At 31.5% G+C, this 17,526-nt stretch overlaps 4 protein-coding genes across 5 annotated transcripts in view; 3 read left to right on the top strand and 1 right to left on the bottom strand.

Moving 5' to 3' along the window:
• The window catches only part of LOC101498876 (putative protein FAR1-RELATED SEQUENCE 10), a 4,358-nt gene extending 2,547 nt beyond the window's left edge, over window positions 1–1,811 (top strand). The window contains exons 2-3 of the mRNA XM_027335967.2: window positions 1–456; window positions 1,232–1,811. The exon at window positions 1–456 is cut by the window's left edge and continues 147 nt beyond it. Coding sequence (XP_027191768.2) covers window positions 1–456; window positions 1,232–1,423 — 648 coding nt within the window. The 3' untranslated portion in view covers window positions 1,424–1,811. The remainder of the gene's footprint in view (window positions 457–1,231) is intronic.
• A 141-nt stretch (window positions 1,812–1,952) lies between these two features.
• LOC101498102 (calmodulin-like protein 3) lies at window positions 1,953–3,009 on the bottom strand. Its single transcript, XM_004507281.4, has one exon. The coding sequence runs from the start codon at window positions 2,737–2,739 to the stop codon at window positions 2,287–2,289; it is 453 nt and encodes a 150-aa protein (XP_004507338.1). The 5' UTR covers window positions 2,740–3,009; the 3' UTR covers window positions 1,953–2,286.
• Window positions 3,010–9,210: 6,201 nt separating this feature from the next.
• LOC101497554 (uncharacterized) lies at window positions 9,211–14,584 on the top strand. 2 transcript variants are annotated; one of them, XM_027335221.2, is made up of 6 exons: window positions 9,211–9,380; window positions 9,955–11,023; window positions 11,880–11,917; window positions 12,003–12,207; window positions 12,776–12,883; window positions 14,365–14,584. In XM_027335221.2, exons 2-5 carry the CDS (start codon window positions 10,028–10,030, stop codon window positions 12,776–12,778), a joined length of 1,242 nt encoding a protein of 413 aa, XP_027191022.2. In that variant the 5' UTR covers window positions 9,211–9,380; window positions 9,955–10,027; the 3' UTR covers window positions 12,779–12,883; window positions 14,365–14,584. The 2 variants fall into 2 exon arrangements, with proteins under 2 accessions (XP_027191022.2, XP_073226417.1); XM_073370316.1 differs by having other exon boundaries at window positions 9,237–9,380; window positions 9,946–11,023.
• A 1,647-nt stretch (window positions 14,585–16,231) lies between these two features.
• Window positions 16,232–17,526, top strand: part of LOC140918579 (serine/threonine-protein kinase-like protein ACR4) — a 3,110-nt gene continuing 1,815 nt past the window's right edge. Inside the window, exon 1 of the mRNA XM_073370315.1 lies at window positions 16,232–17,526. This exon is cut by the window's right edge and continues 1,815 nt beyond it. Coding sequence (XP_073226416.1) covers window positions 16,374–17,526 — 1,153 coding nt within the window. The 5' untranslated portion in view covers window positions 16,232–16,373.

Raw genomic sequence — 17,526 nt, 5'->3', positions numbered from 1 at the left:
GCTGAACCAACTTACCAACAAGACCATGATAACACGACTCAGGATTCTTCCAGACTGTTAACAATACCCTCAGCAGATCCCACAGTACCAGACACTGCTGTTGACGAGCCTTATGTGGGCCAGGAGTTCGAGTCAGAAGCAGCAGCACATGCATTTTATAATGCATATGCAACTGAGGCTGGATTCATCATACGCGTAAGCAAACTCTCACGATCAAGGCGCGACGGAACTGCTATTGGACGCGCTTTTGTTTGCAACAAAGAGGGTTACAGAATGCCCGATAAGCGCGAAAAGATTGTAAGGCAAAGGGCTGAGACAAGGGTTGGTTGCAGGGCAATGATTATGGTGAGGAAAATGAATTCTGGTAAGTGGGTTATTACAAAGTTTGTTAAGGAGCACGCACATCCCCTGAATCCTGGAAGTGGTAGAAGGGATTGCTTTTATGAACAATGTCCGGTCAGTTCCCGTGCTTTTTCACTATTGAAGAATTGTATATATTATAATAGTTTTATGATGTACCGACGCAAGCATGACACCAATCACAATAATAATTTGAGAAAATTAATTAATTGATCGTAATCACACGTGTCAGTGTCCTGTTAGGCACACACCCTCGATGAGAAGTGTTAGTGCTACAGAGTTATAGTTTATTCTTGTATATATTTATAATAGTTTATTCCGTTAATTGTTACTTTCTACTTGATATATTGGATATGGAGTCTAAGTCAGATCATGAATGTTACTATTCGGCCATCTATTACATTATTTCAGAATATGATGTTTGCAGGATAATGTTGAGCCTACCACACATTTTTTTATCTAAATTGTGAATGAAGCTTCATATTTTGATATATTACTCAAACATTATTCATGTACTTTTTATTGTCATCTTTTGATATGTGTGTATGTTTGTGTTTAACAATTGATACACAATATTGATCTTTGCCTTATGTGATTATCTGTTAAATATTATTGCTGTTCAATAACTGAAAACAAATATTTGTAAATCATAATATATACATGTTTCCACAATCTTCTTATGTGGTTATTATGTTTACCATCTTATCATTTCCCTCAGAGAAATTGTAACTTTTATAATTACGTTTATGGTACTTTCTGCATGCATGTATGGAAAGAACTTGCCTGATTTATAAATATTCTATTATGCACTCTTTTCAGCTTCATGTTTTCCCCCTACTTACTACCTCTTTTGTTTTTATGTCACTCTCAGAACGAACATGATAAAATTCGCGAACTATCTCAGCAGTTGGCAATAGAGAAAAAGCGATCAGTGACTTATAAAAGACAACTTGAACTAATATTTGATTATATCGAGGAGCATAATGTGAGCCTTTCAAAGAAAATACAGCACATAGTAGACAGTGTGAAGGAGATTGAACCCAAAGAAGAAGATAATCATTGAACTGATACAATGGTATTCATTGTATTGCATTTTATGCTGTCAATAGTTTAGCAGAAGAAATTAGTTGAATCAGTGTATATTCATTTATATGTAGTTGCTGCTAACATTGTGATAATAACTCATAAAAGGCATTCAAATGCCCTGATAGAGCTTCACTACTGCTTTGAGTATATAGACAGAGAAAAATAATTGGGAAATTTGTGATGGATCGGTCTCATTGTATGGTCACATTGGTTTTGAATTTTTTGCATTCACATTGCAACTTTGTACTTTTTTTGGGGTCAACTTTGTACTCTAAACTCAATTTATCAAAGTTGCAGTCGAAGTGTGATCTTGATGCGACTATCTAAATCATAATATTGTATGAATTGATTTTTTTTTTTGATTATTTTTTTTGATTTTTTTTGATTTTTATTTTTTTTTATTTTATATTTTATTTTATTGTAGAGAATTATTTCCTGAGGCTTTTATTAATGACTCAGGCAAACAAAAGCCAAAATAAACAATCAGCTAAATGATTCAAATAAAATACTATAAAAGAGATGATTTCAAATTTTAACACAAATAAATTACATAACATCAAAACAACAAAAAAATGGACACCAAGTCGAAATGAAATAATCAAATAATTAACCAAAGCCTAATAAAAAAAGTGAAATTAAAGGAAAACCACCCCTCTCTCTTTCTTGTCCCAACACAACAATAAGAACAAAAATCTCATCAAGATGAGAATTGAATGAATTGACATTATAAAAAACAGAATTGAATTACCATTGAATGTTGGAAATGTCATGCATGCATGCATTCGTTACAATACAGTGCATATATAGCTAGGCTAGGCTAAATGGGTAATGATTTAGAATTTAACCAAGAGCACTGAATCCTCCTCCTTTCATCATTTGCTTAAACTCCTTGTAATTAACCATTCCATCCCCATCAACATCCACCTTCATAATCATTTTCTTACATTCCTCTACGGTTCTTCCTTGTTTAAGACCAAGAGAGGACAAAACCACTCTTAGTTCCTCAACGGTTATGAAACCGTCGCCGTTTTGATCAAATACATTGAAAGCTTCCCTCATGTCTTCCTCTTCATCACGCTCATCCATGATAGATTGATACAATTCACCAAACTCATCTAAATCCACGCACCCGTCCCCGTTCACGTCGATCTTCTCAATCATTTGTGTTAGCTCCTTATCAGGTATGAAAATTCCCAAATTCTCCAATGAATCTGTTAGTTCCTTCTTCGTTATTCTACCATCTCCGTTCCTATCAAACATTTGAAATACCCGCTTTAGCTCGCTAGGATCCATTTTTTGTATTGTGATCAATTATTTTATTTGTTGATTTGAGGGAAAGCACAAGATGGTTTGGTTTGGATGAAGGAGGAGGAGGGGTTTCAACTTGTTTGGGACAAGACAAAACAAATTAGAAATGAAAACTACGAGGTTGTAATAATAATGTAAACAACAAGGAAATAATATGAATCCTTAGCAAAATAGCTGGCATTTGTTTGTGGTGCTAGCTTGTCATGCCTTGGACTTGTGGAGAGATTTTTGGGTTCTAAATTTAGGAATACACAAGATACATACAAATAATATGAATTGATTAAAGTAGTTGATAATTGACAAAAACGGTTAAAGTTTTACTTAAACTATATACGTGTCTAGTTTTATTTTAGTTTATCATAACATTATCCTTTCACTTATAGGTATTTGTTAATTGACTTTAATGCGCTGCCTTTTTCTTGTCAATATTAATTTTTTTTAAATAATTTAATTATCGAAAGTTTTGATGAGAATAAAATCTGAAAGTAATTTTTAAGGGGATACAAAATTCAATTTTATTCATCAGGGCCCAAAGGGTTGGGCCATTGAACACAGACAAAACCTTTAAATTTTAAAGTAAAAGCTGTTTGTGCAATGTACTACTTTACATTATATTTTTTAATATGAGAAATTATTATTTATTAAAATAACAGTAAAGACTATATTATGTCTTCCAAAGGTTTATTAAAATAACAGTAAAAAAAAGCAAATACCAAGATGTCAATGTCCAAAATCATTCAACTTGACTATAGATTTAGCTAAACATTGGAACTATGCCGGCGGCATCATTTATTTAATTGATTAATTTAATATATCAACTAAGTCGGAGTATATAATATATTGTTATCTCCATTGTCAGAAAAAGTATATTCTTATCTCCCTCATAAAAATAAAAATGTTGTTATGCTCTTATTTATTTATTTATTTATAATTTTTACATATATTAAAAATATTAAAATTAATGTGTAAAATTTTATATTGTTATTAAAATTTTCTTTTTTGTACATATATTTCCAACTATATTTTTACTATTATTATAAGTATTATATTAGAAACAATAATAAATATAATGTATATTTATAGACAAATTTTTAAATATAGATATTTAATTAGGGACACAAATAGAAGTGCATAAAAAAATAAAAATAAAAACTTCTCCATTTGCCCGTGTTTGGTGGACACTGTATTATCAACTAAATTTTTACAATGTTGCTTTCTCCTTGTATTTTTAGGAAAACCAAAACACATGTATTAATAGGCTAGTTTTAGGCACAAGGTGTATCAAGAATGCAAGCTATACACGTTAAACATTTAAAAATTAACGTTAAAAAATTTAAAAGTAAACAAAAAGCATAAACATCGCAAAATACACATACTATAAAAAACCAAGGACCACACCTCAATCAAACAAATAAAACCAAATAACAAAGTAGATAAAAAAAAAGACGTAGTCATTATTGGTTTAGAGCCCATTGTGTAAATTTGTTATCTACTAATGGCATTTTTTATAATTCAAACATGGATAGGATAAATATAGACACAACTTTCACATAAATTTCATTAAACACCATTAATTTTTATATTTAGACTCTTGTATCGTGTAAACATTCAAACTACACTTTATAATTTTGAGATGGGAAGGATACACTCAAGCACTTAAGTGAATATATATTAAAGGTGATTGATAATTACTTGGGTGGAGAAAATTAATATACTTTTTACTGTATATAAAAAGTGTTATATATAATGTGAGAGTTACTTAATTGAAAATGAAAACGCTTTTTGTTTAACATATATTATGTCGTGATTCTTACCTTTGTGTGCTCCTAACCGTTGAGATTCAAGTTAACAAATATTTTTAGAGTCGAAACTGAATGCATATATGTTGGGTCTATATGCATTAGCCAAAATAGACTGGACTTTGAACCGTTCTAAAAATAGTAATACTCTGCATTCTCAACCTACAATATTTTTTCTCCTTCCTCCCTCTTTTCTTTCTCTTCCTTGCTCAACCAAGGAGCCACAAGAAATTACATCTAAATTGATTTTAACAAAAATAAGGATGTTTTATCTTGGTCGAAATTAATATATCCTCTGAATATTTAGTTTATTTTCGATAAAAAATATTAATTTTATTTAAGGTGATAAAAAAAATGAACTTATTTTGGTTCTTTTCTATCAATTTTTCTTTAAAAAACGAAAACATTCAAATAAAAACGACTTGCTTCACACTTAACTTAAAAAAATATATATTTCACACAACCAAATTTACATTGTAGAATATAGAATGCATTTGAATTGACCTGTGAACAATTGATCTAAACTTATCTACAATTATAAGCATTAGGTTAGATAGAGTAAGTTGAAAAGTTTACAAAAAATGTTCATAGTTAACATATTTTTATTTTTTTTGGTTAATTTAATAATTTATGAAATAATTTATAATTTATATTAAAATAATTTAATTATTTTTCATTATAAAAATAATTTATATATATGATCTGAAATAGATTTGAGGTTGTAGTTAGAGCATAGTTTAAACTATGTTTGATTTTAGTTTCTCTAAAAAAAAATTATATTAATTTTACTCTTTTTATTTTAAAGTCTAATGGAATGTGGTCCTACTATCAATCAATTGTCTTTCACATAAAACCTTTAAAATTTTAATTTTTATCCAAATATTTAGGGCTTTAAGATAGATTTGATATATAAAATCAAATCAAAAGTTTAAAAGTAAAAGATTTGATGAAATTTGAAGAATTTCGTATAATGTGAGATTAGGGTTCCAAGAAAATAATTGAGATTTTTTTATTATAAGTTATATTTAATATTTTAATTGGTGAGTTATAAGTGAAAATAATTTTTTTAATAGGTTAATAAAAATTTGAGAGTTTTTTTTATTATATATATAAATGTTAGTAAATTAGATTATGTTATTTTTTGGGATTGAATTTTAGATCTCTTAATTAAAATTCCTTCGAAAATATAAGGGACTAAATTACACATAGCATTTAATGATCGTGCATTATCATTGTAATTTTTTTAATACTAACAGTTAATCTCAAACTATTATTTGAGTTTTTTTTATTATGACAGTCGTAATTATTTAATAATTATTATTCACTGTGAGTATAAAATTAGTTTACACCGACAAATAATATGACCTATTTTCTCTTACACATAATTCAAAAAAATGAAAGAGTATCCAATTTAGGTGCAAAACAACTTTACACCAATATTCAACATGAATCCTTTACTTTGCCACATTGATGACCTTTCATTGAATATAAGTGTAAATCTTTGTTATCTTAAATAAAATCATTAAAAAAATTGCACACAACTAAGAAGCTTCGGAGTTTGGAACATCGTATCTTACACATAAATGTAAAACTATTTTACAATGAAAATGAATATTGACCCATAATTAAAATTAGAGGACCAACATTTTAGACTAAACTATATTTAGTCTCTTAATTTATTTTGTGTTTTCACTTCGTCATTTAACTTTATTTTCGATAGTCATATTAGCTTTTTAGGTTACATTTTCAACTTAAAATGTTAACTTTAACATATGCATCATTTTAAGATGAATTAAGTGATACTAAAATAAAATTAATAAAGTGAAAAATAATATTTATGTCGTTTCTATCGTCTATATTCACAATAATTTTAACAATTTTGCTTCCTACACCCCTCAAATTTTTTTTAAATCCAAAATACTCAAAATACCGTTCCCTCTATATTCACTTAACTCCATCATTTCTATCTTCATCATCTTCATCTTCATTAACCTAACATTTAATCATCTTCATACTTTCCTTCTTCAATCATCTTCAACATTCTTCAATCATTTTCAACATTCTTCAATCATTTTCAACACCTTCATCATCTGCAACACCTTCATCACTTCAATCATCTTCAATCAAGTAAGCAAATCCTTATCAACGGTGTTCGTGTTTTCTATTTTTGAATGTTTATCAACGATGTTGGTGTTGTTGTTTTTGAATGTTTATCAATAGTTGTTTTTGAATGTTTATCCCTGGTGTTGGTGTTCGTGTTTTCTGAGTTTGATGACACTGAGTTCACGTCTGTGAACTTAGATCACGTAGGATTGGAGAGTTCACGTATGTGATATTAAATCACGTAGGTTTAGGGAGTTCACAAGTGTGAATTCAGATCACGTAGGGGTTAGTTTAGGGAGTTCACGTAGGCTTTATATAGTTCACTTATATTGTTATGTTGTTTTGATAATGATTATGATTTGATTATGCAGAAATAGCGCACACAATGTTTACTGATAGAGCGGGTCGTGTTATAATCGACGAGGGGACTTTGAATGATGACGGTCGTCGTGTTAGACCAACCGCTTCTGCACGGGCTCACCGTGCTTAGTGTGAACAACGAAGATTATGGAAGCAACAAGCAGAAGAGGTGCAATCAGAAGAGGCCCAACAAGAAGAGGCCCAACAGGAGGAAGTAGATGATGGATATCCTGATGGTCCGGTTGACAGGTCTGTCCTAAAGACATATGGGGATCATGTTACGACACGACTATGGGACGGCGTGGTAATTTTATGAATCAAATTAAATTTTTAATAGTTGCTTAATGTGTTTTAACTTATGTTTGTTCGGTTAATTTATTTCAGGATTGTGGAGAGTTAAGGGTTTTTAACAACGATAAAAAATTAAAAGGAGCTGTTATTGAAAATGAAGAGGTTGAGGAACTTGTTAAAAGCTCTGAGTTATGTCGATAAACGTATTTGTCGCGTTCCATCAATGTCAAAAGATGTTGCATTTTTGTTCTATTACCTCTAAGTGATGAATGATATGCTTAACGTGCATTGTAAACTTGTATTATTATCGTCAAACTTTCAACATTATGATCCTTCAATGTCATTAAAATGTTTTTTGGTTTTACCAAGTTCTTCGTCATATCACCAAGTGCATTTTTCTCGTCTTGAGACAATCGGCTTAAGAAAGAATGACCAGTCAGTTTTTTGGCCAATTCGTGGTTATGGAGACCACATATTACATGCAGATATCATCCATCACCAACACTTGATCATGTTCCTCTCAATCTAAATGGACATTCACATTTTCTAGTCCAAGTACTCCTCATAAGATTAAGATTCTTCCAAGGTCTATATTTACCGCTTTTTTCACAACCAATAATTAATTTTATCTTTATTCTTGGTCGTGTTGTCGCAATTTCAGATTTAAAAATGACAACGACAATTCCATTTTCCCTTCCAACATTTCTAGCTCATTTCAATAAATCATCTCGTGTATCAAACATCATGCCGATGGTAAACACATTAGTCAAATCAATCATAACATGTTCAACTTCGTCATTCATAGCGTCAAAATTAAGTTCTAAATCTTATACATTTCTTCAAAATCAGGATCCAAATCATCATACATTTCCTCAAAATTAGGTTTCAAACCTTCATATATTTCGTCAATGTTGTCTCCCTCTTGATCCATTTAACTGCATCCAAAAAATAACATAAATATAACATAAAAAACCGTAACTCCTAAACCAAAAAAAAAAAAATCACAATTTTGAGCATTACGTGAACTGAGTTAACGTACGTGTATGTTAATTCACTTCACGTGTCATCTACGTGAATTGAATTCAAGTAAACGTACGTGAACTCAGTTCACGTAAGGCTCATATGTTTCAATAATATGGTCTGTACGTGAACTCAGTTCAAGTACGTTTACTTGAATTCGATTCACGTAGATGATACGTTAAGTGAGTTCACGTACACGCACATTAACTCATTTCTCGTTAACTCATTTCACGTATCTTATGTGAGTTCCTAAACTCCATTAATGTATGCAATATTAAATCACGTACGTCTACGTAAACCTAAATCACGTAGCATCTGAGTTTTCTTAAGTTTATCAGGTACGTGAATTCATTTCACGTAAATCTACGTGAACTGAGTTCACGTACAAAACCCAGATTTTAAAAAAAATTGAAACTAAAAAACACAACATACACACCTAATTGAATAACTTTAACTATAATGTGAAGATGTTGAAGATGATTCAAGATTATTGAAGATGAAATGTATGAAAATGATTGAAGAAGATTAAAGATGTTAGGTTAATGAAGATGAAGGTGATGAAGATAGAAATGATGGGAATATAGAGGAAATGGTTTTTTTTTTTTTTTTGTTTATAAAAAAAATAGAGACGTGGAAAGCAAAATGAGAGGTGTGGGAAACAAAAATGTAATTTTAATGGTATGTTTCATAATTAAATTTGGTAATTTTGTTTGAATTTAATTTATATTCACTATTAATCTAAAAAAAAAAATATACGGTCAATAAATTGTGATTAATTATACAAATATTTTTATAAATAATTGTGGCAAGAGTTGAATTTTATTTTTAAGATTATAAAATTAAATTAGTAGTTTTTTAGAGGTCCGATGAGGATAATCGGACGACCAGCCTCATGACTGCGGGAAAATTCGGATAGCAGTAAATCGAAATTCGTGGAGGGATGGATGGAGTTATTCAATTCACAACAAAGTACCTTTCATTCACTCGCTTTTCAAATTTGAACTCGGAATTCCTAACCAGCTTCTTCTCCCCAACATTTTCCATTTTTATTAGGTATTTCTCTCTCTCTCTCTCTTCCCTCATTTTCTCTATGTTATTTCCCTCGCCTATTTTTGCATTGCATTGCATCGCATTGTTAATTAATTCATTATATTTCTTTTATCTTTGTTAACCTCCTCAAATCTCTCACTCTCAACGTACGTACACATTTTTTCCTATAAAATTACTAATTAAATTCTAATACCACATTTCAACAACTCTTAGGTTTTACTTCTTCATACACCTTAAAGTAATTGTTCAAATTCTTTACTTCTATAGAGATTGCTATTGTTACTATACATTTATGTGCATAAGGCAAGACCACATTATTTCAATTTTGATCTGCAAAGCATGAACACACCGAACATGACATTGACACCAGCACATCCACACTGGTAATAATTTGAAAAAATACAAGTAATTGAATATAAACTACCTATGTAGGTGTCTGGCTCCAACACATGTCAGACACCAGATACACCTTTAATCTGAAGTGTCGGTGCTAAATGAATTTTGATTGCGTTTTTGTTTTCTTTGTACAAACAATCCTCTGCAACATGTATTGTGTATTCATCTTCAGAACCTGCAGGTGGCTTTAGCTTTTCACTGTATCAAAGGATCTTTGAAGAAGTACTAGTTCCCTTCATTCAGTTAAAATTAAAATGAGAGATAACAAAGATAAAATGAGAGATAGCAAAGTACGCCGAAACAACGGCAGAGCTGTAGAAGCAGGTGCACCTTCGTCGGAGAGTGATTTTGTTAATTCAGTTAAAGCAGCTACTGAAGTTCCTCGCTCCTCTTTTGAGTTCTATGTCTGGTCAGATGAAGGAGTTAATCTTCAAGTTGATTTAACTTCGTCCCCGTCAGATTGGACTAATTGGACTAACAGGTTTAAAAATGAGGTCCGCATAAGTGAGAATGTTAATGGAAACCAATCCCGGAGTCTTTGGCAAGATCTCAGTGGCTTAGGACAGAAATCTTCCTTCTTGTGGAATACAAATCATTGTCCAATTAATGATCGTGATGGACAGCCCAAATGTTCCTCAGGTTTGAAATTGACCAAAGATGGTGTTGCAGAGTTAGAACAACAAAAAAAGGATGAGAAACCTTTAATATCTTATTCGTTAGCTCCACGCAACATGACCGTAAAAGTGGCAGATAATTTAATGCAATATCAATCAACTGTCTCAGCTGAAGTAAGTTATGGAGCACCTGGCAATTATATATCTGGCGCTGAATCTTGTGCGAAAGATACGACTAAGGAAATCCTTACTTTAGATGCGCACAATGCTCCATTCAATAACTCACTTTGTGATTCTGTTGGCAACTCACTGTCTGATCTTGGCACACTAAAGCTTCAACATTCAAAGCCTGATAATGAATGTTCTAGGAATTGTGGTATTCCGAATGGTTCTTGCATTGTGAACCCTGGTGTGGTGTGTGCTGGAGCTTCATCAAGTAGTTCTGAGGAATTACAAAATTCGGAAGTTGCAAGTTGTCATAAATATACATCAGTTTCACCACGGGACAATGACGGATCCATGGATTTATGTGACCCGAAGAACAGTTCTGAAATGGAACAGGGCGGACTAGTCAACTCAAGCAAGATTAATTTTGTTACTGATGGGAACAATTTCCTGTCAAAAACTAAAGAAATGGTATAGTGTTTTTCTCTACCTTTTGAGATGTATGGAACACCTTTTCATTTTTTTCCCCCGCTCATTCAGAAGAAATTTCATATTTCCTACTTTTTATCTATGCTTAAAATAAAATGTACATTATATTGTATGCAGCCGAGTTACTCCACTTCTAACTTGTGATTTGGTGCTTGGTGGTACAGTATTGTATTTTAAGATGGACTTTTGGAGACCCTTTTGAATCATGAAGGCTATAGAGCTGTAAATTATTGGAGTTTATCTGTCATTTGTGGTGGTTATGTATTAAGCTTTGCATTATACAGCTTTTCCTGTGAACGTACTTGCTAAATAAACATGCTATCAACTATTGAAGAATTTGTAATCTACTAGAGCATGAAAAAAGAAATGTTAATGTTTCTAATCATTACACAATTGATATTATTACTAAATGCTGTGGCCTAAATGGTTCTGCTTCTCAAATAATTCAGATGTAAAAATCTGTCATTTTATTTTGGTTCTTATCGACTGAATTGGTATATTTTTTATTGTAGTTTGATCAGTACTTGTGTGCTGTTGTATTGTGTCGTTCTTAGTTAGTTTTTACATAGGTATAGCTCTTCAGATTTTGCTGTCCTTCATCTTTAGAGTTGTAGATTGTTTAACCTACTGTAACATTCCCATGAAAACAATTTGTACTTTCATGTTTGTGAGTGATGTGTTGAAGAAGATGATAAGAAATTGTTGATTATGATTTAAGTATTTGGCACCTAACATGTTTGGTTGATCCTTTTCAACTTATTGTGTTATTCTGATTTGCATAATGTATATATATTTTTATGTAACCCCTTAACATTATAAAGCATTCCTTTGTTTGCAGAAGGTGGCCAAAATTGTTAATGGAATGGAGCATTCAGGGTAATTGCTCTTGTCAGTAACAATTTCCATTGTTTTTCTAGCTTTTATGCCACTCATTTGAGCATATTTATACTTTTCTTATCAGATGCTCCAAATTTGATGACCCACTTAAGAAGTCTGGCCTAGATTCCAGTGATCAGGTTTCCGAAACTGAATTTCGAAAAAGGAGGAAACTCAGACCCTCTGAGATTGAAGGTTCAAGTGGTAAACCTGCTACAAGAATTTTAAGAAGCATGGCGAAAACTGCTGTTATGGTCCTGCCTAGAAGATCCACGAGGCTAATCTCCAAGGTGCTTTGACATTTTTTGGCATTGAAGTGAAATATATACAATGAATACAAAACATGAAAAGTAAACAAATTTATTCAATTTGATCGCAGCATTCAGTGTCTTAAATAACATGGTGAAAACAGGTTAACATCTGCAAATTGGTATCAGATATTTGAATAGGATGTAGATCTTTGAATTTCCCTTCATGTGCTTTTTATATTTTGAAATGTTAAAATCTCCACTGAACAGGTTTCTAATTGTTGTTATTACTCAAAAAAATCTTATAATGCTCCCAAACGAAGTCGAACAATTGGTATTTTCTTAACACAAACTTACAACCTCATTGGCATATTGATTCAGAGTCCAATTTTCCCTGTTCCCTTCTAGCTTCTATCTTGCTTACTGTAACCTGCTAAAACTACATTATTCACCTTTTCCCTTGTATACTTACAAAAAGGTAGTTCTGGCAAGTGCGTTCTGTTTTCTTAACTTGAGATGTTATTTTTTTTTTTTGTTAAAAACTAATAACTTCAATTGAGTTTGTGTTTGATTCTTCCATGTTTTCATACTGTTTGTTTTTGTTGTCCAGTGAGTTCATTAATTCCTTTGTGTGGTGAGCAATTTGAAGGCATTAGTTCCAGATTTTTCAATGAGACTATAATCCACTGTTCCAAAATGGAAGCATGACATTTAGTAGGTATGAATAACTCTCTTATCCTATTTTTTTAAAACATTTACAAAATTGTGAGATAGCCAGATAGGTCATGAAATAGAATTTATGACAGATAAGAATAGGATAAACCAAATAACTGTTCTCATGACTTACAATTTTTGTTTTTTTTTTCCTTTTTCTAATAACTATTAATGAAAATATATCAACTGAAGATAAAAACAAAATCAAACCACTCTTAGGGTATCTTTTATGAGTTGTGTTATTTTGACACAAATTCGAAAACAAATTTAGACAATAATTTGGACGGTTAATGCAATTTAAATACATGGTTAATAATGTTTAGGGGAATGTTAATGAATATATCAAGGTATCACAAGTCACAACGCACCAACCATCCACTAAACACAATTAGCCACAATTTTGAACATCCTTAACTACAATTTTCAGGTGTATATTTGAATACAAATTGTGGTTAATGGATATTATGTATTCTTGAACACCTAAAAATCATGTATACTGAACATAATTTGAATGGCTAATGAATGTCATGTATATTTGAACACTTGAAAATTGTGGTTGAATATGTTCAATGGTTGATGAAATTTAAAATTGTGGTTAATTATGTTAAGTGGATGATTCATGAGTCGTGACACCTTGTTTTATTCAGTAATCATCCGCTAAACGTAATTTAACCACATATTTGAACTACATTAATTATCAAAATTGTGGTTTAAACTATTGTCAAATTTGTGTGTCAAAATATCATTTTTCCATTATTTGGGAAAACATTTCTTATCCAAAACATTTCACCTTGTTTTATATTCTGGTTTCAAATATTTGTATAGAAAATGGCGAAAACATAAAAGAACTAAGTGAAAATAAAGTGACATTTCCTAGTTTGAGAAAACATTTTATATTTATATTTTCTGTTTTCACTGCTAATTACTTCCTCCGTCTCACAATGAGTGTCATTTAAGGTTTTCACACACATATTAAGAAATTCAATAATTAAAAGAAAGAGATAAAAGTCATATTACCAAACTACCCATCTTAACTATTGGTGGATTTTATACTATTTGTGTATATAGTAATCATTAAAGGGTAGTATAGGAAAAAAATAATTAAAATTGCATTGAAAATTCTAAATAACATTCATTTTGAGACAAAATTTTGTTGTTAAAGTGACACTCATTGTAAGAAGGAAGGAGTATGTCATTTTGCTTTCACTTTTCTTAGATAAAAGATACTTTAAGTTTTCTGCATCTGACTTTATGCTGAGGCCATGTTGCCCCAACGGCATATAACAATAATGGCTCTGTCAATCATGTTGATCGGTTTAGTGTTATGATTCTTGCACCGGAGGCCATACCTTTGATTCTCCAACACCCTTCTTAATTGGTAAAATGATCATGTAATCAAACTCACTTTATAAGAAAAGGCTTTTATTATTATTTATTTATTTTTATTATTATTGCTCTGCTGCTTATAATGTTAATTGGTTGCAGGTTGCGTTATTCTTTTGGAAGAGTTATAATTTATACCCACGGTAATATAAAGCAAGGTAGTCTTTTCATGTAGATTTCAGTTTTAAAAATGAGCCATATAGTTCTTTCTAGTTTTCGCATTTAGAAATTATAACATTATTGTTTGTATTAATAACCTTCAAGGCACTATTTCTGATTGTATATTTATATGGATCAGCTTACGTATCATTGAATTTACTTAGCTCGATGTCAGCCTGTTTGGGGCATAATAGAATTTGATTATTAAAACAAGCAGTAGTTGAGTTCAGATACAATAGGTATAGCTTGCCATTGTTCTGAAGTATGCTTCAAATTCCTCAATGGCTTATGTAGTTAACCTGTTCTGTTACTGATATAGATTCGTCGACTATCTTATCTTTGTTTTTACCATGTGCTTAATCAGTCACTTTGGTGTATGATTTGAATCATTTGATGCGTTAGTAATGTTTTAATATCTATATTTTATTTTCTATAGAGCAAATCATACTGCATTTTTATATAAAAAACAATAATTATATGTTCCTTTAGTGCAATTCAGATGTTAAAAAGTTGTGGAGATATTTGATATGTTAAGACTGTGAGTTCCAACACACACTACCCATAGTAGTATGTGTGAGTTTTGCATCTTAACTCTTTGAAAAAAAAAAAAAAAAAAAAACTGATCAATGGTGAATGTCTACAATTCACATAAGCCACCGACTGATTTTATTTATTTCACGAGTTCTTAACTTACAATATAAAGTCTTGACTGTAAAGGAAATTGTTATTTTTTAATTAATTGTGTAACAACATAAGTAAAAAATAATAATTGTGTAACAGCTCGCTTAAAAAATTAATATTGTAATCGTGTAACATTTTATGCATTCATTAACTAATTGGAATGGTGTCAATTGAAGCTGCTAAATATTTAATGCCTGAGATTATTTAACTGTTCCCTGATTAACTGATTATTATTGTTCATTTAAAGCTCTACCAAACTTACGTGGTACAATAGTAACGTTAATTTCCTCAAATATCAACATGTAGATACGTTTTATCAATATTAAAGATTAGTTTACTCAATTCTAATGATCCCCACCAAAGTCGTGAGTTTTCTTTTTCATCCTAACATTTATGAAAAGGAATTATTTCTATGATAAGTGTCTCCACTTAAGGAAGCAAACACAAGTGTATAAACTAATCAGGCAAGAGGATTTCTTTCACTTAAAAACTAAATTAATCTTAGTTAGACTTTATTTATTTATCGGAGAGTTTAACTGAGAGAAGGAGGGAGGTGTGTGATGTTTGCATTATACTAACAAGCTATTATCCCATGCAACCATCCCAAAAACAAAGTAGCTAAAATCTGGAACACCTAGCAAAATGTGCAGTGCATTAAATAGTCATAGTCCCTGAACAATTCATGAAAAGATTTTATTGCATTAACTTTCTCATTTAATGCATTCACCAACAATATACATAGAAGAAGCAGATTATGTGTCATTTTAATTTAATTCACCGTCTATCTTCCAGTCCCATGTTCTTTTCTGCAACCACCCTTCAACATTTTTCCATCTATCCCTTTCATTTTGATTTTGATTTCCTCTTCCAACATCAGCACCATGTGGCAAAATGCATTGCAAAAGGAAAAAAATAGTAATTTTTTTCACCTTTCTCACCAAGCCAACAAGAAGCCTAAGCATTGAAAATGGTTCACAAGATCTAGTAGAAACACAAAATGAAGATTCTGGAATTTTTTCTCCCTGCATTTCTTCCATGGATTTTGTAAGCTTCTGATCACAGTGTTTTAGTTCATAATTAGATGTAATTTTAAGTTTGTAACACTTGTTCTTCTCTTGAAACTGCATTATCGACCTGTTTTTGTAATGATCAACCAATGAGTGTATAAATGTGGATGACAAAGTCTATGTGCAAACAATATTAATATCATTGGTGAATATTCTTATCATTTCTATTGTTTCATTCATATACTATTTTGGTGGCTTTGTATCATGAGGTACTCAACAAGACATTTTTTAATCTATGGTTTGAATATGCAAATACACATATTGCTATTTGAGCTTGTGGTTTTATTATCATACTTGTGTTGTTCAGTTTGGAGTCTTGGTTCCATGTCATCAATTGCAATCTCATATGGTGAAAAAGGTTCAGTTTTTTGTGGTTTGAAATCAGATGGTTCTCATACTGTGACATGTTATGGATCAAACTCAGCCATAATCTATGAAACACCAACCCATTTCTCATTTCTTGGCTTAACAGCTGGTGATGGATTTGTCTGTGGGCTTCTAATGGGTTCAAAACAACCTTATTGTTGGGGTAACAGTGGCTACATTGAAATGGGTGTGCCTCAACCTATGATTAAAGATGCTCAGTACTTAGAAATTAGTGCTGGTGATTACCATGTATGTGGGTTGAGGAAGCCTTGGAATGGAAGGCGTAGCGGTAGTGGTAGCGATAGGGATGTTTCTTTAGTTGATTGTTGGGGTTATAACATGACCAAAAACCATGTGTTTGATGGAAAGATTCAATCAATTTCAGCCGGTTCTGAATTTAACTGTGGATTGTTTTCTAAAAACAGGAGCGTTTTCTGTTGGGGTGATGAGACTAGTAATTTGGTGATTAGTTTGATTCCTCAAAAAATGAAGTTCAAAAAGATTTCTTGTGGTGGGTATCATGTGTGTGGAATCTTAGAGGGGGTGAGTTCTAGAACCTTTTGTTGGGGGAGAAGCTTGGACATTCAGAAACAAATTTCAGTGACACATAATATAGGTCAAGGAAATATTGATTTGGCTCCAAATGATCCTATGGTTTCTGTAGTGGGAGGAAGGTTCCATGCTTGTGGAATAAAAAGATATGATCATGAAGTTCTTTGTTGGGGATTTATGATCAAACCAAGCACCTCAATTCCTAGAGGGATTAAGGTTTATGAGATTGCAGCTGGTGATTATTTTACTTGTGGAGTACTTGCTGAGAAATCATCTCCAATTCCATTTTGTTGGGGTGTTGGATTTCCTACTTCTTTTCCTTTAGCTGTCTCGCCGCGAATATGCAAGCCTGCTCCATGTCCTTTCGGTTTCTATGAACTTGATCAGCAAAAGGGTCTATGTAAATCCCCAAATTCTGTTGTTTGCATGCCGTGCAGTA

The sequence above is a fragment of the Cicer arietinum genome, chromosome 6 (assembly GCF_000331145.2).
Source record: "Cicer arietinum cultivar CDC Frontier isolate Library 1 chromosome 6, Cicar.CDCFrontier_v2.0, whole genome shotgun sequence".
In the NCBI taxonomy this organism is placed as follows: domain Eukaryota; kingdom Viridiplantae; phylum Streptophyta; class Magnoliopsida; order Fabales; family Fabaceae; genus Cicer; species Cicer arietinum.
The sequence above is the reverse complement of the archived record's forward strand: the minus strand, read 5'-3'. Positions and strand labels throughout refer to the sequence as shown.

What these genes read in the sequence shown, in the direction of transcription:
- LOC101498102 (XM_004507281.4), bottom strand. Translation starts at nt 2,739, where the DNA reads ATGGATCCTAGCGAGCTAAAGCGGGTATTTCAAATGTTTGATAGGAAC.
- LOC101497554 (XM_027335221.2), top strand. Translation starts at nt 10,028, where the DNA reads ATGAGAGATAACAAAGATAAAATGAGAGATAGCAAAGTACGCCGAAAC. An exon ending in TGTCAAAAACTAAAGAAATG is followed by an intron (nt 11,024 to 11,879) that starts GTATAGTGTTTT and finishes CTTTGTTTGCAG; the next exon opens with AAGGTGGCCAAAATTGTTAA. An exon ending in AATGGAATGGAGCATTCAGG is followed by an intron (nt 11,918 to 12,002) that starts GTAATTGCTCTT and finishes TTTTCTTATCAG; the next exon opens with ATGCTCCAAATTTGATGACC.